This window comes from Canis aureus, chromosome 11, assembly GCF_053574225.1.
Source record: "Canis aureus isolate CA01 chromosome 11, VMU_Caureus_v.1.0, whole genome shotgun sequence".
Lineage (NCBI taxonomy): Eukaryota > Metazoa > Chordata > Mammalia > Carnivora > Canidae > Canis > Canis aureus.
Window position 1 is genome coordinate 41338953 of NC_135621.1, and position 22604 is coordinate 41361556.

At 46.6% G+C, this 22604-nt stretch overlaps 2 protein-coding genes across 45 annotated transcripts in view; one reads left to right on the forward strand and one right to left on the reverse strand.

The window, feature by feature from the left end:
- Positions 1-13219, reverse strand: part of LOC144323932 (uncharacterized) — a 29774-nt gene extending 16555 nt beyond the window's left edge. Inside the window, exons 1-5 of one of the 9 annotated variants that reach the window (XR_013389287.1) lie at positions 12783-13219; positions 8578-8743; positions 7736-7810; positions 4669-5046; positions 1166-1225 (exon numbers count right to left, since the gene is read on the reverse strand). Coding sequence is in view for 1 of the 9 variants with exons in the window: in XM_077914912.1 (XP_077771038.1) it covers positions 4-403; positions 485-534; positions 1166-1225; positions 4669-4998 (840 nt within the window). In the remaining 8 variants the exon portion in view is untranslated. The other 8 variants (XR_013389285.1, XM_077914912.1, XR_013389281.1 and 5 more) reach the window with 8 other exon arrangements.
- Positions 1513-22604, forward strand: part of LOC144323933 (uncharacterized) — a 114252-nt gene continuing 93160 nt past the window's right edge. For 27 of the 36 annotated variants that reach the window (XR_013389301.1, XR_013389319.1, XR_013389303.1 and 24 more), the window contains exon 1: positions 3603-3760. The gene's annotated coding sequence lies outside the window, so the exon portion shown is untranslated. Of the gene's footprint in view, positions 1976-2573; positions 2847-3596; positions 3761-9776; positions 10106-11146; positions 11274-11674; positions 11827-22604 lie in introns of those variants that run through there. The other 9 variants (XR_013389291.1, XR_013389297.1, XR_013389289.1 and 6 more) reach the window with 9 other exon arrangements.

Below are 22604 nucleotides of genomic sequence, written 5' to 3' on the forward strand. Positions count from 1 at the left end.
CTGCTAAGTGAAGACTTCACGGGAGACAACAAAGAAAGCAGCCGCTCCTTTCTTCCTTGGCCAGACCGCGGGTGCTGCCCAGCAGCCGGAGCGCTCCTCGCCTCGCCCGCTCTCTGCTCTCCTCCTCAGGAACACATTTCTCTCGCTTTCCTTTGGAGTAGTAAAACTTTTTGTCGTCCTTGAAGGCGTGGTGATGCTGGCGGCTCGCGTGTGCGGAGAGGAGAGGCTGGCTCCTGCTCTCCTCCTCTGGTCCTTGCGTTTCAAGTTTTGTTCTGTCCTAGGAAAACTTCTTGCGATGGTGCATTTCTCTGAAGTTGCTATTGCCGGAGCTCTTGGTTGCCTCTGAAACAAGAGTCCTTTTTCATTCTCCTCGCAACAGTCACAGTCTGATGCGACATCTTTCCTTTTGGGCAGAAATTAGGAAACAAATATAACAAGGAGAAAAATTGAACAGGAGAAAAATGAGGTCGAATGGCTCTGTTACCTTGTTGCTGGCGGTTGGGGCTGGTGTTTTATTTTTTTCCCAGCAGTTGTCTGGAGGAGGAGGAGGAAGAAGAGTGCATTGGTGGAGGTGGAGGTGTGTGTGTGCATATAGGGGATCCTTGATACACAACCCACTCCAGTGGGCACGTTGCACGGCTCGCAGGGTGCACCGACGGCGCTGGCGCTGGCCGAGCCGGAGCGGAGTTGCAGCGGGAGCTCGCTCTGCGCCCTCGTTCGCGCTCTCGCTCCCTCGCTCACTTTCCCTCTCCCTCCCTCTCTCTCTCCCTCGCTCTCTCACTCCCTCTCCCTCGCTCGCCCGCCCGCTCTCGCCGGGATCTGACAGTTCGCTCTCTGTCCCTCCCTCTCAGAGCAGGGACTGTCGAATGTTTACCCTCCGCCGCGAGCGCGCACCCACCACCACACTTTCCCAAATACAAGGAAGTCGAGCACCAGGGCCCCCGCTGATTGGCTACCCGCTGGGTGATTGGCAGGCCCGGAATGACTGGCTCAGGGCGCGCGGCCCCCCTTCCGGCCGTTCCGATTGGTTGCTTTTTAATTTAGGCAGAGCGTCGTAGAAGCTGGAAATCTGTCGTCCCCCCCCGCGCCCCCGCCCGGCCTCCCTCCCCCTCGCCACTTTCTCCTCTCCGCCCCTCCCCCGCCACCCCCTCCGCCACATCTTAACTCTTAGTGTCCGGCCGAGGGGTTGGCGTTCTCTCCGCGGCTCCCGGCGTTCGCTACCAGTCTGAGAAGCGGGGATGAAAGGGGAGAGGAAGGAGGGGAGAGGAGAGGAGAGCAGAGGGAGGGAGGGAGGGAGGAGGAGGGAGGAGGAGGGAGAGGGAGGGGGGGGGTTAGGACCAGGAGGAAAATGAAGAGAGGAGAGAGAGGGAAAAAAAAAAAAAAAAAAAAGAAAAGAAAGCATGAAAAATAGCCACCTACCCACTTCACCTAGTGCTGCGTCGCGTGGCCGCCCGCCCCGCCCCTCCCCCACCCGAGGTTTGTAGCGCGCGCGGCGCGGATGCACCCTTCACGCTGATACCTAGAGGCAGACGGATCCCCAGTGGTTTCAAAGTTTCCCCTTTCCTTCACCAGCCGGCCCCCGTCTCTGCCTCGGCGGGGGTGGAAAGGGAGAGCTCGCACCGCCCAGGGCTCGGGTCGCGGCCGCGCTCCCTGGAAATCCGCCACCGCAACTTTCCGCAGCCGCCGCGCGCCGGCGGCGGCCCCCTTTGTTTAAGTTCTCGGATGCCATCATCTGGGGAACCTGCAGCCCAGGACCAGCGCGGTGCCCGCGCGTGCGAGACGGACCGCTCGCCGCCGCGGCTCGCTCGCTCCCCACCCCCCTGCCTCCGCGCTCTCCCTCCCTCCTTCTCTCCCCCCTCCTCTGGGATTCGAGCGAGTAGCGAGCGTGTCCTTGTGTGTTTGGAGGGTGCCGGCCAGCGGAGCCCTGCGATGTATTTGAAAAGCAATCAGCTCGACCTTTCCCCATAGATCCATCGTAAGTGTATTCCGCCCCAACGGCTCCAGGAATTCCCATTGCAGCGGGAGCCGGCCTAGAGGACCAGGATCCACTAGCCTAGCCGCGCCCTCCACCGTTTATATTGTGCGTGTGTGTGCATATGTGTGTGTGTATGTATATATATATATATATATATATATTTTTTTTCTCCTCTGTGGTTATTAGTGGGGTTTTGCTTGCTCGCTATTCTTAGACACAGCGGTGCTTTTCCTTTCTTTTCTGTTTTCAGATGGCTTTGCGTAGTGGATGGGCTGGCGGCGACAAACGCATTCTCAGCCCCAGCCCGGCTGAAAGAGTTAAGGGGGACGGGAGGGGGCGCGCGCAGGGTAGGCGGGAGAAGCGGGGGTGGGGGGACGCGGCCAAGCGGAAACGCTGCACAGAGGAACCTCAGCGAACCAAGAAAAAAGAGAAAGTGGCAACGAAAACAAGGGCAAATTGAACCCTCCTCGGGGATTTCCAATGAACTAACCCAACTCGGACATTCAATAAACGCAAGGTTCCTAATGAGTGTGCGTGGGCGTGCAGCCCGCACCCCGGCCGCGGGTGCGCCCGCCCCGCGCCCGCCCCGCGCCCGCCCCAGCCCGCTCCTGCAGCCGGCAGTCCTGAGCTCCAGCGGCCCCGGAGGTAGATGCGGAGCCGCCGGGGTGCTCCGGGTAGCCCGCGGACCCGGCCGCCCGCTCCCGATGAATAATGCCTCCGGCTGGACGCAGTTAGGTGAACTCCATTTAAGCCAGAGCCCAGCCGCAAGCTACGCCTTTGCGTGATCTCAAGATTAACGGTAGACGCGTAGGATTTATGTAGGATCTGGTCCAGCTCCTGCTTGCCGGCTGAGAGATACCGCCGTAGGTAGGTAGGTTTTTAGCAAAGCCATTATTGCTAAGGTGCAGCTCTCTGAGAGGCAGCGGTAACCAAACCCCAAACAGAACGGATTTTTTTCCCTCGACGTCCCCCTAAGGTTCCTTTTTATATTTATGTATGTGTATATGTATATAGAAAAGATGGAACACAGATTTCATTGAATAAATCTGAGATCTCCAGGTGCAGACGTTTGAATAGTCGGTGCCAGCACCCCGTGTTTTCCTTTCCTGCCGATTTTGCTTGGATCCGGCTCAAAAACCGAGAGAGTCTCGTGGTTTTGTTTACACTGAATGGGGAGGATAGGAACAGAGCCATGGGGCCGCCTTTCATTAATATACAGTGAGGATTTTGTCTAAATTACTGCTATGAATTTCACAGTACACGCTTTCAAAAGCAGTCTCAGGTGGCCTGATGAAACGTGATAGCGCCTCTGCAAACAGATCCACTTTCTTTCTTTTCAAGGAGGGTGTGTGCGCGCGTATGGGAAGCCCCCCAAAACGCTGTGCTCCTCGATAACAGAAATACAGTTCTGTTCCGAGGTCTGTCCTCCCCCCTCTCCGCGTACTTAGTTCTCGAGTAGCTCCCCAGCCTCCCCCCACCCAGCCCCACCCCATCCGCCCCCTCCCTTTGCCTAGTGTGATTGTTTTGTCTGGAAAAAAAAAAATCCAAAGTATATAACAAGGGGAGAACAGTTAGTGCTGATTTTCATTTGCATACATTTTCATATATTTTGGTGAAAATAATAGACTGGTGGAGAGCTGGGTTTAGAGGAGTCAGTGTAAAGGGAAGACTAAGGATGCATCGGTTCTGGGGAGTTGAGAATATGCCTTCCCCCCCCCAGGCACCTTTAAAAAAATAATAAAACATCTTCTTTTATTTTAAAATCTAAGCCGGGAAGTTTGCTCGGTAAGTCCTTTTTCATTTTCTTTACCTGCTTTCTCCCTTTTCCCCCCTCCTTTCCGGTTTATTTATGCTCTTGTAGGTTTGGGAGCTTATTTTCATTGCTTGGGACAAGAGAGGGTTCACAGAGCAACTGTTTTGAAGGAAGGAAGGGAAAGTGTGCTGGGGGAGAGTAAAAAAACCCAACCCTGCTAAAATATTACATAAAAAGATGGACTCACTCCAAAGCTCCCCACAGTGAGGCATTTCACTTTTTTTGGGGTGGGGGAGGAGAGTGCTATTAATTTTAATTGTTGATTGTGAGGTGGGGGGAAGCCCTAGAAAAATGATTATAAAGCACGCAGTATTATACATATTTCTTTTTTTTTTCCTAGAGAATCATAACTAGAGGGGAAGACACCCCCTTTCTGTAGCCAGAACTGATGTGGTGACCCGTGTGTGCTTGTCTGGGATTGCAGTGTGAGGGGGGGGGGGATTCCTGCTGGGAGCAGGGGGGTGGGGTGGGCTTGGCAAAGGAAGGGCTGAGCGACTGCAGTGGAAGGAAGCAGGGGAGGAAGAGGAGGCAGGAAGTCAGTGCACCCCTGGTTAATGCGGAGTCTGGGGAGCAGCCTTAGTTCCTGCCTCCCAGCTCGGGAGTGAAAGTCCATCAGAAAAGAGGGTGATCAATCAAAACTAACCAGGACATCCTACACTTTATTCCCAAAGGACGTTGGAGCTTTATTATCGAAAACTAGATTTTTACTTTGTTGTCCATTTTGACAGCGGTTCTTGCCCCCCCCACCCTACCCCCCACCGCCACTGTCCCTGGGTTTTGTAAAAATTGAGGGGGAAGTTACTTGCTAGGTGCAGTTAATTAGATAAATCTGGCTGGAGGAAATAGCTAGGCCAAGGCCAAGCCTGTGTGGGCACCTTACCTTCGTGAAATAGGCTGGAGAGGATTGTAAAAGCGTCTTGGTTTTGTTCTTTTTAAAGGAAGCCGCGTCTGGTGTGATGAGGGGTAGAATCGAATGAATGGCCAGAATTTTATTGCACTTTCGCATCCGGAACACCTTGCAATTTAAAATTTGTAATTTCTTTGGAAACAGTTGATGCCAAATCAGTGAAATGGTTTGTAAGGAGGGAGGAAGAGGTTTCAGTTGGGGAGGGGGGTAAGAATCGCCAGTTTTCCACTCCTTGTTTACGTGCTTGGCAGCCTTGCTTTTGACTGGGGTTAACTCTCTGTACTCCATTGGACCAGATGCCATATAGAGCTGCTCCCTGAAGATCATTTGTTTCCTTGATGGGGAACATTTCTGAGCAGAGCATATTGGTTGCCATAGAGAAAGAAATAAAAGGAAGAACACTAGTCACATTAAGCTATATGTTTGTGCACTGGGCTTTAGATAAAAGGACCTTGGTTCAGCCAAAGAGAAGAAGCCAAACTAGAGATTTCTAGCGCCACTAAAACTAGCTTTATTTTGTTTTGGACTTTTACAGTTGAAACATATAAGCTAATTTTATTGGTTGTTGTTAATTTTATATGACACGGTTTACTGAACAAAATAAACTTTGGAAGTGCTCAGGAGTCCCACTATTGACTTGTCAGCAGGGGGCGCACTGACTCGTCTTAGCAGGTACTGAGTAAAATGTAGCTGTTTCAAAAGCAAATCTGCTCCTCCAAACTTGCCAAAGGAACAAACACCCCTACCTTTCTATTCATATTCACAATGAGGAGCGAATTCATTACACAACGCGGGGTTTTAAATATGAGGACCGTGACCTCTCCATCTCCCACCCATCCCGGTCTGTGAAATGGCCCTGAAGGAAATACAGTTAAAAAAAAAAAAAAAAAGAAAGAAAGAAAGAAAAGAAAAAAAGAAATTGTCCATTCCTCTCAGTGGTGTGTATGTAGGGCTGGAAAGCAGAAATTGGGCTGTGAAAGCAAAAACATTAAACAAATTATCAAGGGTACAGAATAAGTTGCTTAAGAAGCCACGTTTCGGGTTGTATTTTTGGGGGAAGCAGGCAAGAGAGCAAAAATGCGTTCTAAGGCATTATCTGTTAAATAATAAACGTTCTTCAACTTGATACATGCCTTGACTTCTAAGTAAAACCCAAGCTCTTGGAGATTTAGTCAAGGCTACCAGGATCTCTTTTAGTCCATTTGACACTTAATGGCTACTTCAATTCTTGGGACTTCCTACAGTTGTAGAAAGATTTTTGGATTTATCCTGGAAAGCCCTGTTAGGAAAAAGAAAATATAAAATAGCCAGAGGTGAGAGGTAACTGTGGGCTTGAAACTTTTTTTAGGACAATATTAACACAGTTGAAGAGAAGTTTTAACAGAGCACCAGCTTTCTGCCTCAGAGAGTTTTCGATACTGCCAATGAAGACTGGACTTTATTGTGGCAAAGGATGAAAAAGATGTGCGGAAAACTTCCTAAAATGGTGAAGGGCAAATCCTGACCGGTTCCGAGGAATTAGTTTGTCACTAACAATTTTCCCAAGGAGATTTAGAGACCATGACTAAGGAAGGGAAGCCATGAGTGACTGGAAGTGAGAAGCTGGCTTCCACGGTTCAGTGGTTCAGCACACCTGTGAATGTGTCACAGAGCCTGTTAGGAAGGGGACACGTCTCGTGAGAGCTCTAATGTCCCTCTGGAAGAGGGGAAAGGACACCGTATTCTTTCAGACTCAACTCCAAGTCAACCAGGTTTCAGCCCCGAGAAGTTTTTCTTTGAAACTAACTTGAAAGAGTCGAGGTTTGCATGTACAAATGGCATTTAATTCCAGGAGAGCTGAGAGATTATGGGAATCATATAAGCAAAGCATACTCTGAACAACATTTCTAGTTCCACGATTTTCGACCGAGAGCTCTCACATCTAGAGTCAGGAAATGTACTGTCAGGTTTGTGCTAATAAAACAAGGTGGAAATTTGAGGAAACTGTGTAATCTGAGTCCAAACATTGCTTTTTCTTCAGCTCTCTGGACTTTTCAGACAAAAGACTTCTGGGGGAGATTCACGTGAACTGGACGATTGCCTCAAAGCTCTAGTTTACTCTGTGTGCCCAGGGTCGCTAAATGCATTTAAAAATTATTAAGGAGAAAGGAAACTTTTTCTCTTTAGCCAGAGAGTTTGAGGGGGAAAAAAAAACACTAGTTAAGCAATAATTGTACATATTTAGAGCTTGATTTTTTTTTTTTTTTTTTTTTTTTTTTTTGGTGTCAGGAGATCTGTGATTGTAACTATCTTGGCTGCTACTTACTTTCCTTTCTTGCAAAGGTACTTAAAGACACACACACACACACACACACACACACACCCAATGAAAGAGAATGCTTGCTCCTCATGAAATCTATAGTCTTAGGTTACCTAAAGTAAAAGAAACAAAATAATAATTCTGGGTAAAGCAACAAGTTAAATTGAAAACTGACATATAGAATCGTGTTAGGATTCTATAATGATTTGGAGGTGGAAACGATCAAACTGAGTATGAATTAAGATCCCAAGTGCTGGGCAAAGCTACAGACTTTTAATTGTTGGGGATGGTGAAACTGCTTTTGCCAAAAGAGAATGAAGAACATTACCTGGGTCAAACGTACAAAACACAAAATGGGTATTTACTCATTTGCTTCCGTTTGAGAATGGTAAGGTGCTTTGATACCTTAGCGGTGTAGAATCACATTTGCCATTACTATTTACAAATTAAAATGTTAAACATACAGCCCACACTGTGTGCCATATACAAAGGAAAGGGCTCTTCAACAGCAGCTTTTGGGTGGAAATGAGCGTTTGTCGTCTTGGCAGTGGATGAGTTATTTCTTGGTCTTGCGAAGTTTTTTTGAAGCCTGCGGACACCCCCCTACCCAGCCCAGTTCTTTGTACCACTTTGATAACTGATTTATCTGATCTGTAGGAAAGGAGCAAACACTTAGCTTTTTTTTTTTTTTTTAAGATGGGTTTGGAGGAGCAATTATAAATTCAGACAATAAATTCTCACCCTAAATAGTAAGAAGCTTCACTTCTGATGCTCGTAGGACTGCTTTAAACTACAGGCCATTTCGGATCGTGGAATCTAAATGAAAAAGGCACGATAAGTTGGTTATCGAGAGTATGCTTTTAAAACAACCCATTTCCAAGTGTTTGCCCACTCTAGCTGCGTGTATGCACCTGACAAGTCTGGTAATGAAAACTACCAATCGCTAGGGAAGCCGTAGCTGACACAATGTGATGGACTATTCTTGCCTGCCCCCCTCACCTCCCCACCCCAGCCCCCAACACAATGGTCTTCTTCGAATTTAAATTCACAGGGCTAGGTAACATAGAACCCAGCTGATTGACCGGAGTGATGATGATGATTTATTAACCAAAACATGTGGGTATGTCCTAGCTAGAAAAAATATTCCAAGGTCAACTTGGTGTGTGTGTGTGTGTGTGTGTGTGTGTGTGTGTATGTGCGCGCGCGCACACATGCACGCGTGCGCGTATGTATTTGTGTCTGTGTTTTAAAAAACAAAACCCAGAAATATTAACTCAGCCCTGCCAGAGGGCTGGTTGGATTTTTGATGCTTGTGGTTCTAACAGAATTGAACTCCCTTCTCCTTTGGAGACACACTATCCAAACCGTTCCCCATACGTTATACAAGCGTCTCCTTTCTGGCTTGGAACTGGGTAGTTTTGTAATGGATAAGAGTCATTGTGGCACACCAGAAAACAATTCTTGCACTTTAGTGTCTCTGTTTTTTATTATTAGCTCTTTTCTTTTCTCTTTTCTTTTCTTTCTTTTTTTTTTTCTTTTGGCATTTGAACTCCGCTATTGTCTGGGTGCAGGCTGCAGCTTACCAGGCTGAAGGCTGCTCTTTCGGACATGTCCTCCAAATGGTGCTTCTATGAGGTGTCTCTTCTGTGAATGCTAAGTTTCTCACTCCTTGTCTGGCTCCCTCCTTAGGCCCACCCTGGACCCGTCAGCCACGGAGAGTCTTCAAGAAAGTGTGGCTATTTCGCTCACCTTTAAAATACATTACCAATTTTTATTGATATTTGATACTTCAACCACTACATGGTTTGCAGCAATATAATTTCAGCCCTCTATCTGGCAAAGAGACTTTGATAGGAGAACTAAGTGACCCTGCTCACCATAGCTTCTTGTCCTGGGGTTAGTCCCAAGTTGAAAGTTACATATCCCCTATTGCTTTGAAGGCTCCCCTTCTCTCAAATTTTCTGTAGGGAGACTGCTTACTCAATAAAGCCCAAGGGGAGGATCCCAGGCTTACAGTGATGCTTGGCAGACCTCACATCCTAATTTAGTATTATATCAGGGTGCAAAAATCCCCATAAGTCCTGGCACATATTGTCCAAATGGCCTAGGCTGTTCTCTTTATTTTTCCGCTCACATTGCAAAACAAACAAGTAAAACTTCACTTGGACAAACACTGATGATTGAAGTATCATAAGTTCAAAAACACTGCGACTTCACTGCAGAGGGCTGATAGGCGATTCCTTGCCAGGGTTATAAAGTCCGACTGGAACTTTCCCTAGAAAGTGGGTTTGCCTTGGGGCACACCAAACGCTCAAGGGCTCAATTCCACAGCCATGAGGTCTCGCACCCCCTGACCCCCCCATTTGTGGCTGTCAGAAACGACTTCTCCCGAATAGGTGGCGACTTGTGGGGGTCCCAGGGCCAAGATCCGCTTTCTTAGGCTGCATTTTATTTTATTTAGATCACAGTTTGCGTAATAAAATTAAGAGGATCCCATTACTCCTTTTCTCCCTAAGCACTGCCCTGGAAGGTCTTTCAAACTGTCGTTTGAACGCCCACAGCGGCTTTCAGAAGTCAAATTAGCATTGCTTTTCTATGGAAAAGAGAAATGGAAAGAGGTTTTTTTTTTTTTAAAAAAAAAAAAAGGCAAAAGGGGAAGGAGAAAAGGTAAAAAGAGTCAGGTGGAGAGAAAGGCAGGGAGACTGGGGACGGAAGGGGACAAGAGGGAGAGAGGGGTGCGGGACAACGAAGAGGTGAACGCTGAGTCACCCTAGAAGGTCACTGGGTACACAAGAGCAAGTGGGAGCAGCCCAGGAAAGACAGGGTGCAAATCGCTCCCCACCTTCCAGGCCTCCTTCCCGCTCCGCCGCAGGAGCGAAGACTCGGAGCTCGGCGCGCCCGCTCGCCTTTGTCACCGGCTCGGTGCGCGGCCGCGGGCTCCCGCGGTGGGCTTTGTTCCGGCGGAGCAGGGCAGGACCCCTTCGCACCGCCGCATCCCCGCCCTCCCCGAGCTGGGGACGGTGGGGGTGGGGACGGGGCGTCAGGGAAGGGGACCGAAGGAGCAGCAGCGGGCGCCTCCGAGCCTGGGACTTCTTTCCTTCGCTTCTTTCCGTAATTGAGCTGTTGTTCTCCCTTCGGGAGGGGGCCAGGGCTGCGCGGGAGGAGGGAGAGCGGGAAAGGGGGCGCCTGTTCTCAACCCGAAGCCGGGGCGAGGTGCAGCTCTCCGTGCCTGCGTCCGCAGATTTGTCTGGTATGCATGGATGCATGGATGCATGGAAGCATGCATGTGTGCATGAGGAGAACCACTGAATTTGGTCCCACCTTCTAGGTTTCTAGCCGAGGTTTTGGCAGCTGCAGGGCACCTCAGGTCGGCGCCTGCTTATCTCCTAAGATCTGCTCTCGAGGTGCTTTGGGGCCGCGGGTGGGCGCTGTGGACGCGCCCTGGGTCCGGGGACTGCCCACGCAGAGCGCGCAGATCCCTGTGGCGGAGGCCTGTGGCGGGGGACAAAGAGGCAGACACTGGGAGCGAGGAGAGGGCAGGCGCGCACATGCACCCACGCGCGCACCCCACCGGGAGGCCCTCCCCATGAGCCCCCGCGCCTCGATGCCCAGGGCTTTGCGTCTGGAAAGTTCGCTCCTTGCAGAGCCCGCTCCCTTCTCTCACCATTGCATTTAGCAAACGGCATTTGAACGTGTGTCACCCTCTCCCCAGCCACCCCCAAAGGTGTGGGCAGATTGCAAGAGTTACTGCTCTGTTATTGTTTGTCAAACAGGCCCTTTCTCTTGGGAGAGGGGCGAGGGGCATGTGGCGGATCCCGGGCCAGGATTACATTAATCAAAGCATTATTTCCCTAGAGAAGTGGAGCACAAATGAGAGTAAATCCTAATAAAATTGGATCGCGAAGAAATGGTACGCTTTAAGTAATCTGTACTGCCTGATAAAAAAAAAAAATCTCACATTTATAAGATGTGGGTCTTTAAAATAAAAAAATTCGCACACCTCTGGCCCTGGCTTGCCTGCTGGGTCCCCATCAGGACGGGGGACAGTCACTACCCAAAGCTCAGATGAAGTTCTGGAATGAGAAAGGGACGTAGATACCCTCAGAGTTCGAGGTTTCACCAAGTCAAGTTTACTCCAAAGGTACTTTTGATCCTGGGCGCCCCCGTGAGGTGTGTGTGGAGGCCCTGGGACGGATCAAACCCCCGTCGGTGGCCTGTGAGGACTCGAACTCTATACCTGGGGAGCGTGGCCCCTACTCTCCTCCCGCGATGCTGCAAGGTGGGCATGTCCCCGGGGGGCGGGGGCGCAGAGCCCCGCCGGGCGGGAAAGAGGGCATGGCCCGCGAGCTGGGGCGGGGGCAGGGGCAGGGGCAGGGGCAGGGGCAGGGGCAGGGGTGGGCGCGGCGCCGGCGGCAGATTCCCGGGTCTCCGGGTCCCCCAGCGCTGGACCCGCCGCATCCGCGCTCGGCCAGGGGAAGGGGCGTGCATTTGAGGGTGGCTGCTGGGGAAGCCCAGGGCGCAGCTCGCCGGCCAGACTTCTGGCACTTTCGGGGCGGCCCAGCCAGGAAGCGAGGCTCGAACTTGATCCGCCTCCGTGCCCCGAGTAGCAGGAAACTTTGCGCCGCTTGGCGCGGCTGTGCGAGGAGAGAAAAGAAAGGCGCCCCCTCCCTACCCCAGAGCAAGGACTAAGTCGCGCCAAGCAAAGGGCCAGGTGGCGAGCTCCCCCTGCCAGCTCGTGGCCTCCCGCGGCCGCGGCGAGCGGAGGGCGGACAGAAGCCCCGCGGCCTCTCGCTGGTGACCGGCGCGCAAACCCCGGCCCCGGCCGGCGGCAGGTGAGCCCCGGCCCCGGGACTCCGCCCGACCGTTCCCGCCAGGCGCGGGGGAAGCCCGCTTCCGTCGGGGTGCTCCGGCCGGCCCCTCCTCTGCGCCGGGAGGCTCGCAGCGCCCCTCCGCCCCCAGCCCCGGGTGCCGAAGGCGCGGCGCCCCCTGCAGGCCAGCGCCGGGGCAGCCGGCGCGTCGCTCGCGGGGGCGCCCGGGCCGCGTGGGTTCTCCGCGCTGCCCACGGCCACGCCCACCCGCGCGCGCACCCGCGGCGCCAGCGCCTCCCCGGAGCGCCCGCTCCCTGCGGCGGAGGAGCGGCGCGGCGCGGCGGGGCGGGAGGGGGGCGAGGGCGCGCAGGAGGCGCGGGGAGGGAGGCGGCCGGCGTCACCCCTCCGCGGCCTGCTCCCGCCCGCTCTCCGGTCCGCGCCCGGCCGCGCCTCGTAGGGGCCCCGCGGGCGCCGGAGCCCCGAGAACCGCGCGGTGCGCCGGCGGCGGCAGTGCCCGGCTGGGCCGCCTCACCCCCGGCGAGCGCGCCTGGAGGGGCGCCACCTGGGCGGCCCGGCGAGCGCAGCGGCTCGGAGCCGTGTGCGTGTGCGAGGGGGTGCGTGTGCGAGGGCGTGCGTGTGAGTGCGGGGTGCGCGCCGGGCAGGGCAGGGCAGGGCAGGGGCGGTGCGGGAGGCTCCGGTGCAAGCGTGACCTCTTGAGCCTTGAGATCTACATCAGCAAGCCTGGAATTCACCCGCAACCCCCCCGCCCCGACACACACCCCGCCTTTACACGTGCGTCTCCTCCTCTTGCCTTGGTCCCGTCTGACTCCCCGAGAGACCCCTCCTGGGGTCCGGGGATACTCGAGGACGCCCGGACTCACGTGAGCGCGGGTCCGGAAAGGGACAGCGTTGGCTGAGCAGGGCCGCCAGAGCCCTTGCATCCATCCTCCAGCCTGCTCCCAACCCTGGAGTTCACTCACCGGGAAGCCACGTTTCACAGGGTTCTGTGTATCTGCTTCCTCTCTGTCTCGGCCTTAAAAACTGCTTGGAGGTGGTTTTTATTTTTGGACGTTTAGGAAGGAGGTAGCAATCAATTGAAAAGCGCGTTCTGGCTGTCTCCTTGGCTGACTTGTTGTGCTCCTGTTATGTGCCACTGTCCTCAGCCCCTTTGCAGTTTACTGGCTCCTTTCCAGTGATGGGCAATTTTTGGGGGGGAAGTTGAAGACACCCACACCTTTTCAGTTCTGAAATAATGGCTCTCCTTTCCTGCAGCCTGTGATTTCCATAATTTCATACAAAACAGGGCTGTCAGTTATCTCTCATTAGAGAAGAGAAGAGCAGACTAGCAGAAGAAAACTTGGGCCAGATGCACTCCCTCCTTCTGAAAACAACCAGTCCCATCCAGATTGTTCAGCTCTCAAAGGGAAGACAGGGCAGAGAGGATCCAGAAAAAGGCTAAATATTCTCTCCATTACTGAGAATATGAACCCAGTCGCCATACTGTATTTTAATAGCGTGAGATTCAGAGGACCCTAAAGAGAAACTTTGTAAATACTTTTGATTGTCCTCTTTTTGCCCTCATGTTTGCATCTGAGGATTTTCAGGATTTTGGAGATACCAGTTATATATATAATATATATATATGTAATATATATATTATATATATGTAATATATATGTAAAATAATTTCTTGTAATTATTAATATTAGATGTTTTTACTATTAACCACGGTTCTAATTATAAGACCTTCTGTCCTGGAGAAGGGCTGTAAGTAAAATTTACAGATGCTCAACTCAATAGACCTAACCGGCTAGTGTCTTGATAGAATTTCCATCGCTCCTTATCACAGGATAATTTATAGACAGCTAAATTTTAATCAAGAACGTTCATGGTGAGATGTTAATGTTTAATGAGATGAGTTTTTGTTTTTGGAAAAATCAGAATTTAGCTCTTCTTTGAATTTTTTATCGAGCTGTTTGCCCATAGGCTTTTCTAAGAGAAGGGGAAGGTGCAGGGGAGGGTATCACTAATTTATTTAAAGCTCATGTTGACATACGATTATCCAACTAGCCTTTTGGAAAACAGTAAATATCTAAACCATGTCTATAAACACCCACCTTTGGGACTGTGAAAAAAAGGAAAACCTAATTACTTCCATAGAAAACAGCACTCAGTTAACAGTTAACTAAAATATTGTTTGGCAATCCTTAGAAGCTCCTCCTCCTCCTTCAGTATAGTACCCTTTGGTAATATACACATATTTATACATGATGTAAATATACATATGCACATGGGTAGATGTTTATGTACATAACATAACAACATATATACATACCCCAACTGAATACATTTGCATATAACATGTCCATGTGTAATATAGCAAACTTCTACGATTAACAATACATTCTACAACAGATAGTCTTAAAATAGCTGGGAGAGTGGGTAAACCGTATTCCCATTGAAAAAAAAGTTCAGAATTTATTTTGAAATCTGAATTGTGCTAACTGTAGATGACACCACGGAAATCAGTAAATAATACATGCATGGTATTAATATTTTAAGCACACTCCATTTAAAAGTACTGTGAACTTAAATAACTTGTTTTATGTAAAATAAAGAGGCATCGTACTTTAGAATGCATATTTCAAATATAAATATTCTATCTAAATTCAGGTATTTTTTTCCCTGCAAATTAAATACTGTTGTTTTAGAACAAAAATTACATTCTGGATGCAATGAAAAAGAGCATTCGTTTATTTTTCCATCCTACTGTAAGGAAAACATTTTTTAAGTATTTTAATTTTATGGGCCTTTTTATTATCAAAAGCCTTTCAGTAGTCTAGTGATAACTCAGAGTGTAAACAGGAAATTTGAAGCATATATTTATACTTGAAATGATTTGTATAACATGGGATGACATGTTACCTATTTGCTTCTTGCTTGATAATATTCTGAACCTTGGCATTTTCAAAAGTTTTTTTGGAGGTGTGTGTGTTTTTCTGCTTAAAATAAGAATTACAGTTAAAATGACTACATTGGCAAGAATCCAAATACACTTTTGTGCGGAGCAAATGTAAAGAAATGTGATGCCCGAATGTTATGCTTTAAAAGCTATTTGTCCTAGTTAATAAAGGAATCAAAATGGTAAAGTTTTGAAACTTTCTTGCAGACCACGATAGGAGGAGCTTTCTCACATAATGAGAGTTGCTTTTACTGATATTATAAAATATTATTTTGGTTTTTCTATGTTTATTTAAATGTGTATTTCTTTACTGAAAAACATTGATGGTGGTGTTCCCATGTGTAATTTGTTATTACGTATTTATTTCAGAGAGAGTATTTCAAAGACTGGTAACTCATCAGTGGTATCTAAATATTAGTGGTGAGCTTGTGAAAACAAAAAATCAGTTTAGCAAGCTGCTTTGCCAGGTTTGTTTCTTAATCTCTTTATTAAAAAGTTTCCAGTTAAAATGATGGAAATACCACAAGTGAAAATTTTTAAAAAGGAATATTGGTTGGGAAGAGGCAAAAACATTTTACTCTAGATGGGGTTTTGAATCAACTGCAAAAATAAGTTAGTCTTTTATTTTAGAAAGTTTTCTGTGTGATGGTGTGGCGTGATATAAGTAGACACAGGCTACGTAGTGATTTTAAAATGCGCAACATTCATTCAAAAATTTGGACCAAGAGTCATTCACTACCAAAATGTAAAAGAATCTTTTCTGTCGACTTAATTAATGAAGTGGGTAAAGGACTATTTTAGTAGGCTCAAGTTACACATATAGAAAGATTTGTAAGAATAAATACTTTGGCATTCTGTGGCCTAACAGCAGACAGAACTATAATATAGCAAATAAAACTCCCCAGAATGTAGGCATCCAAGATTCAATTTTATTAAAAAATTTGGCAGTTAAAGAAAAGAAGGAAAAATGCTTATTACATCGGGGCAACTATAAAATGTTGACAGATCTCAAGTTTCATATCCAACGAGGCTCTTAGGAAACAGCCAGGATGTTGGTGGACTACAAGTTGTTCAGTCGAACCATTTTCCCCAGCAAATCACCTTTTCAGTGCCCTCAAATTTAAACTCTACTTCACAGACTAATCATTTTCTCTCTCTCCGTCCCCCTTTCCCTCTCTCTTTCCCCTTCTCAAGCCTGCAAGCCTTTGGGTGAAGCTAATTCAGTAAAGGTTCAGAGAGACACCCGAGAGGAATTTCAGGTAGTCAGCCTCAGTGTTTAGACGTTACCAGTGACACACAGCGAGGGGAGATGTATTCCGGCTCCCTCAAAACATTTATTTATTTTTTTCCTCCTCCAACTACCAGCGTCTTTTCAAGAGAGAACCAGGCGAGGTCTACCGAAGGCAAAATAAATCAGAGAGTTGAATTAATTATCTAGAGAATTCAGGCTGCCCTCCCTTCTGCCTAGCTAGTAAGAAAAAAAAGAGAGAAGACATAGCGAAATTTCAGCAATCTAGATTGGCTATCTGTAGTGATTAAATTTGTGAGATCGCAGCTAATGCTGTGAGATACTGCTTGCTGCTTCATCCTACCAATGTAACGAGAGATGCAGTGCACACCTGAATGGATCTCTGGTTGAGATACTTACCGGATTTAAATAAAAATTGTTGGGGGGGCGGACTTGCCAGGTTTGGCTGAGTACATTGATTGGATAATTGTTCACCTTTCTACTTAGCCCCATGAGAGGAACCACACACACATATTATAAGATACTTTAAATTAATGTTAAATAGTCCAACTGGGATCGCTAAAGTTATTTACATCTAGCAATGGATTAAAATGTTAGCATTATACATGTAATGAACTAGAATCTTAGTCTCCTCGTCTGCTCTGACTTGGAAACATTTGCTGAACGCATTTGCAAAGGTCTTGAAGGGAGGGCAATTTTCTCGGTGTCATTTGAAAGGTGGTCCCCTTTTACTTTCTTACTTTTTCGAGGGGAGATGGGGGACAAAAATCGAAAAAATACGACAGGGCAATGTTATGTATTGGTAATGTAGGTGGTAATTAGGTCCACAGACTATTTTAAAGTAGTCTTTGGTCGAGTAGGTTAAGATGGAGATGGATTTGGGTTTAATCTAAAGAACATTAATAAACATTAATTACTGGTAATTTAAGAAAAGATATCTGGTTGCAAATATGATTTTAAAAATAGCACCTAAGAATCTCTATTAATTAGCTTTGCAGTCTCAAAAATTTCTGGAAAATTATGTCACTACATTTTGCATTCATGTAATTAAACACACTGAAGTATTGTTCTAACACATGAGGCATGAATACTCCAAGAACAAATGAAAAATGTAGGCTAGAAAATAGTAAAATGTTGCTGATTTCATATTTGGTATATGAAAGGGAGTGGGAGGGAGGGAGTGGCCAGGTAAATATTATGGGCTAATAATGCTTTATATTTATTCTTAAAGTTTTATTACCCTGACTGAAATGATACTCTTTGTTTTACTCTTAGAAAAGTGAGATCATCTTTTGAAATTTTTTAATGATTCCTATTTCTAATTCACATAAAAAGAGGGAAACAATAGCTTTCATGTTTGCTTGCATGGAAATTAAGCATATAGAAAGATTTAGCAAGTAAATGAATGATGTTTAATAGCTGGGCAGTTAGACCTAAGATTGTACTTTTGTTGTTTACAGCTATTAATCATCCTACCCTATTTTGTTCCCTTGAGCCTCCAAGAACTTACATAATGTGAAATTATTACAGAATCACTAATTATTCCTCACCTCAGACCCTTTTCAATAAAATGATGCTATCCGCTAAAGACTTATGGCAAAACAGGATGATGAACTTATTATTAGGGAGCTCTCCTGTCATAAGAATTTACAAGATTTTTTTAGAAATAATACCTGTAGGGACATGTATTTTGCTTCTTTCCTTTCTCATTTAAGAGTTAGGGCCCAATGCTCCATGTTGGCCGTTGATCACGGTGGAGGCTGTTGCGAGGTAGGCATGTAATTTCTTTATCTTTCACCTGCAAATTACACACATTATTTTGCAGCTCAAAATAAGCATTCCCAATGAGTTGCATTCAGTAAATGTCTTTCACGGCATTAGTACAGAACTGAGGTACAAAAGAATATTAATCTAATACATTCCAAAATTCAAATACTTGTGATTAATAAGCATTATTATCTATAAATAAGGCCCTAATGATACTTTGGCAGTGTTGTAAACACAAGAATCAGAGGCAATTATTGTCATTATTGTTCAGCAAGTACTTCCCATGAATACCAAATGGGTTTTGCTGTCCAGCTACTTGGCAAGAAAGGTTCCTATAAAGAAACAGATGTTGGCCAATCAGGACTGGCTACTATTAACGGCCCTTAGACCAAAATGCAGAGTCCTTAAAGAAAGGAGAAAAAAACCCCCAAAACCTCATGACATCAAAACTGTTTTGTCATGGTTTTATAAAAAATACACTTCTATAATAAATATAAAAGCATCTTGAAAAATAATGCTGTTTTCCAAAACTGACTTTGGTGAATTGGATACATTAGCAGCCATTGTGCTAGCCGGAAGTAGAGGTCTCATTTGGGAGGCCCTAGACCCAGGGTGATGAGGCGCCCTTGAAGTAAAATCAGTGGACAACAAAAAATAAATTGCAACAACATGAATAACCCTTCAAAGAGCACAGGCAAGGCCATGTTTCTCTTATTCCCCTTCCTCAGGTTACACTGAGCCCATTCTCTCACTCTTCTGTTAAACAGGACCAGCTCAGCAGGCCTAGCTCCAACAGCTTGTGTGTGTGTGTGTGTGTGTGTGTGTGTGTGTGTGTGTGTGTGTGTTGGGTGGGGTGGGGAGGCTGCCTTGGTACGGCACATTCCTCATGCTCACAGAGAAGTCCACACAAGCCCCTTGCCATCCATTCTCTCTGCACTCTGGGTCTTATAAGCCAACACAGGACAGCCTTGGCTCTGCCAAGGAGTTGATTTTAGCTTGCAGTCAATGGCACCCGGTAACAGCTAGATTCGTTTTTGTGGAGATGAAAAGAGGATTCTATGTACGTTTTCCCAAGGTACCTTAAACATTAGGCAATATTGATTTATTGTCTATTTTAAAGTTTTCCTGTGCCAAGCCTTACGTGGTAGAGATGTGATAGGTCTGTGTGGCGGGCGTTGAGAAAGCATTGACTTGGCTCCCCTGCGACGCTGGAGAAACTTTGAGAAGGGTGGGATGGCGAAGGGGTAGGTGATTTTGCAACGTGTTTGTCAACCATCCTCTTCAGCTCTTAGTTTGAGTGTGAGCTTATTGTTTGTGGAGAATGCGTGATGGGATGGGATGCTAACCCACTGGAGGGGAGAGAGAGTGTTTTGTACGGACCCTCTTCTTCCCCAAGCCCCCAACAGATGCCTCTTTATCATCACTTCTAGTTTGATGGGATCTTCCCTTTTTTGCCCTCAGGAAACTGAAACAAGGGATTCCACTGTCCTCACAATGAACTGGATGGGGAACCAGGGAAGGTGTCAACCTGAGATTTTCCTCTGGCTCCTACAGAGAATGTTCTTGCCACCCTAAGTCCCCTTAGCCTGGACCTTTGTCGTGAGAACAAGGTCGCCATGTCCAGGGATGCAAGTGGCTGGACTCCAGAGCCGTTGCTGACAGGAGGCCCTGGGCACTGAGTCCTCTCTTCTATTTTCAACTCCTCTAAATGGGCTGGAGGGAGAATGATCCACCAGAATTCAGCAGCCTGTGCTCACTCTTTGAATGAGCAGCAATAATAATAATGACCCAATTTTACTAAGGACTTAACACAAGCCCAATGTGTGTTGTCCTACTTACGCGTCTAAGTGCCTGTTTGTATTCAGGTTTGACAGAGGAGCTGAGGGGGGCATGGAGGGGGGCTAGATCACCTGCCCAAGGTCACGTGCTGATAGTACCCGGTTTGGGTCCTGTCTCTTAGAGACAGAGTGTTTTTAACAGCAGTGCTTTACTGCTTTCCAAATTCTGGGGGACCTTGCTGCTTTGTCCCCTTTTTGGAGCTCCCCAGATGTCCCTGCTGGCAGAGCGTTCCTGTGACATTTTTGAGTGCAACTTACCACCCCCACTCCTGCCCCGCAGGCTCATATCAAAACAAGGCTGGTGAAGGCTCTTAAGGTTTCCTAACACAGCATGGGACACTCAACCACATCTCCCAGTCCTGTGTCGTATGGGAACAGAGTAAGGCTCAGCCTGTTAACCTGGGATGATGATCCCAATGTGGTTTGGATTGTCCATTTACACCGAAGTATAGCTAGTTATGATGAGGGTCTCAGAAAGTGCGTGTGTGTCTGCTATAAATTCCTGCGCTGGATATACATGGAGTGGTGTATCAGCTTCTCTGTGTATGAACACCCTAGGGAAGAAAACCTGCTGATGGGAGGCCTGTACCCAAACACGATGCTGCCTATGACTCTGGAGACTGTCTCTGCTTCCAGGCTGATGGAAGAGCCCATTGGGCTGTTTTGGCTTGTCTGTTCCTCACTGTGCACAGCTTACCAACACCTTCGTGGGGACAGGGTGGATGCCTCGCTGCCCCAGGCAGAGCCCCTGCCTTAAGCCTCCTCACTGGTCTTGGCATCGTTTGGGAGACAGTGGAACTGTTGCAGATGAGCCCAGGATAAATTGGGGCTGGGCGGGGGAGCGGTGCTGGACTGTGTGCCCCTCAAGGCAGTGCTGTGAATCTGGGCATTGATCCTCATAACACTGACCAGGGAGCAGGGTGTGCAGATGCTGGTTCCTGGCAGGAGGGAAATGCATGCTTTGGTACGGGGTCGAAGAGGAAGACCCGTCAGCTGTGGAACTTTGAGAAGCACCCGTGCTCTCCTCACAGCAACAGTGACATAAAAGGTTGAAAAAAAAAAACCCTCTATAATGATTTCGTCCTAAATGAAATCCTCATTGCTGCCACTGGCCCCCAAAGGGCAAAATGCTATCTCTAAAGGTCAGAGTGAAAAGGTTACTTGGCTGTTGGAAAATGACTTTCACCAATTAATTAATTATCTATTAGTTAGTTAATATTCTGCCTCATTCTCAGAAAGAGTTTGACGCAATTTGTAAAAATACAGGGCAGGTGGAAACTAAGGTCAGAAAAGTGAGCTGGGACAAAGTCCGCACAAACTAACGTATACCCTCTAATTCTGTGCTCCGCTTAGAGATGCTTGAAAGTCACATAAAATGACACGAGCTAGAGGTAGGGCTTGCTTTCTCCATAGCAAAAAAAGAAAAAATAAATAAAGAAAAAAAGAAAAAGAAAAAGCGCATTTTACAATAAGCTATCAATCTATGTTAACTTTTATTTGAAAAGATACTGCTTTCAAGATCAACTATCAATTACATATGACTAGAATATATTTCCTAAACATCTTTGCTGTGTTTAACCTCAAAGACAGTGTTTTGGGAGGAATTTACGACGATCGCTTTTGTGTTCAAAAACAAAAAAGCGAATCTTGAGTCCATTCGAAATTTATATTGGAGAAATAGCATTATGATACTCCTCTGGCAACTTCTGATGTTAGCAATTGGCATCTTCTTTCCTGTATTTACTTCCCATAAGATAATGTGACAGTTTGCAAAATACAGATCATGTCTGCTTCTTCCCAGTGAATTCCAGGGAATCAATGAATGAGATATGTTTTACTGTTTCTTCTGGTTTTTTGTTTTGTTTTAGTTTGTTTTATTTATTTATTTATTTTTGTTTAGGTGGTCAAGAGGCAGATAGTAAAAAGAGCTCAGCAAAGTTCCTTAGATTTTGGAGTATCTAAATTCATGTACTAAGCCACAACTAGTTTAGCGATTTGGTTGCCTCACGTAACTCCTTTGCTCTCTGATTTCTCATCTGTTAAACCAGGGTAAGGGATTTAGTTGGTCTTTACTCGCCTTCTCTAGTCATAAAATTCTGTTGTTTTGAATTTTCTGTCATCTAGAGAATCTATTAATGTAAGCGTGATTTTTAAATATCTAGTTATATTTCAATTGCTATAGAACTTGCATGTAAAGAAGAATACAGGGCATTCTATTATGTGGTGTAAATCAATAAAATGAAAATGTATCCATTGACAACGTTTGTATTTTCACCTATTACAGAGCTGTGCCATCTCTTTGAATACAATACACTTTTATGCCCCATTAAAGCATGCTTGACATAGCTTTCAACTACTTGCAAATGCTGAGAAGTTGAAAAACATAACATTTACAAAAGATACATCTGGTGCATATTTATATGACTTGGAATAAGGAATCATTTAAATACTGCTGAGCCATCTCCATATTAGGAGAAAAGATATTCCATGTCCATATGTGAAATCGGTAGTAAAATACATGTAGGTTTAAATTTCTCTTACGCTTTTTTTTTTTTTTTTTTTACTTGACACGTGTTAAAAATAGGGCTTAATTCATCTATTTGAGTTGCTGGAATTGCTTTTCCCTTGAATTTACAGATCACATCATTGAATCTAGTTTATATTCCAGAGAAGATGAGTTTTGAAAGGGGTTAAAAGTAGCACTTTCTACTTAGAAAAGTTGCTTCTTCAGGGGCAGAAATTCTTAATTTGGGAACCATGGACAAGTTCAACATCCAGAGATAAGCTTCAGGGCTCTCTCAACCTCCTGAATTTATTTGCAAATATTTGTGTGTGTGTGTAGATGCATATGATTTTTTTTTTTCCTGGTAAAAGTCTAATTCAAAATAGTATCTTAAAGAAGTCTATGATCCTGGTGTAGGGGAAAGACTTGAACTCATAAGGAATACTTGAGGTTACCTCTTACTAGTTGTTTAACCTACCGTCT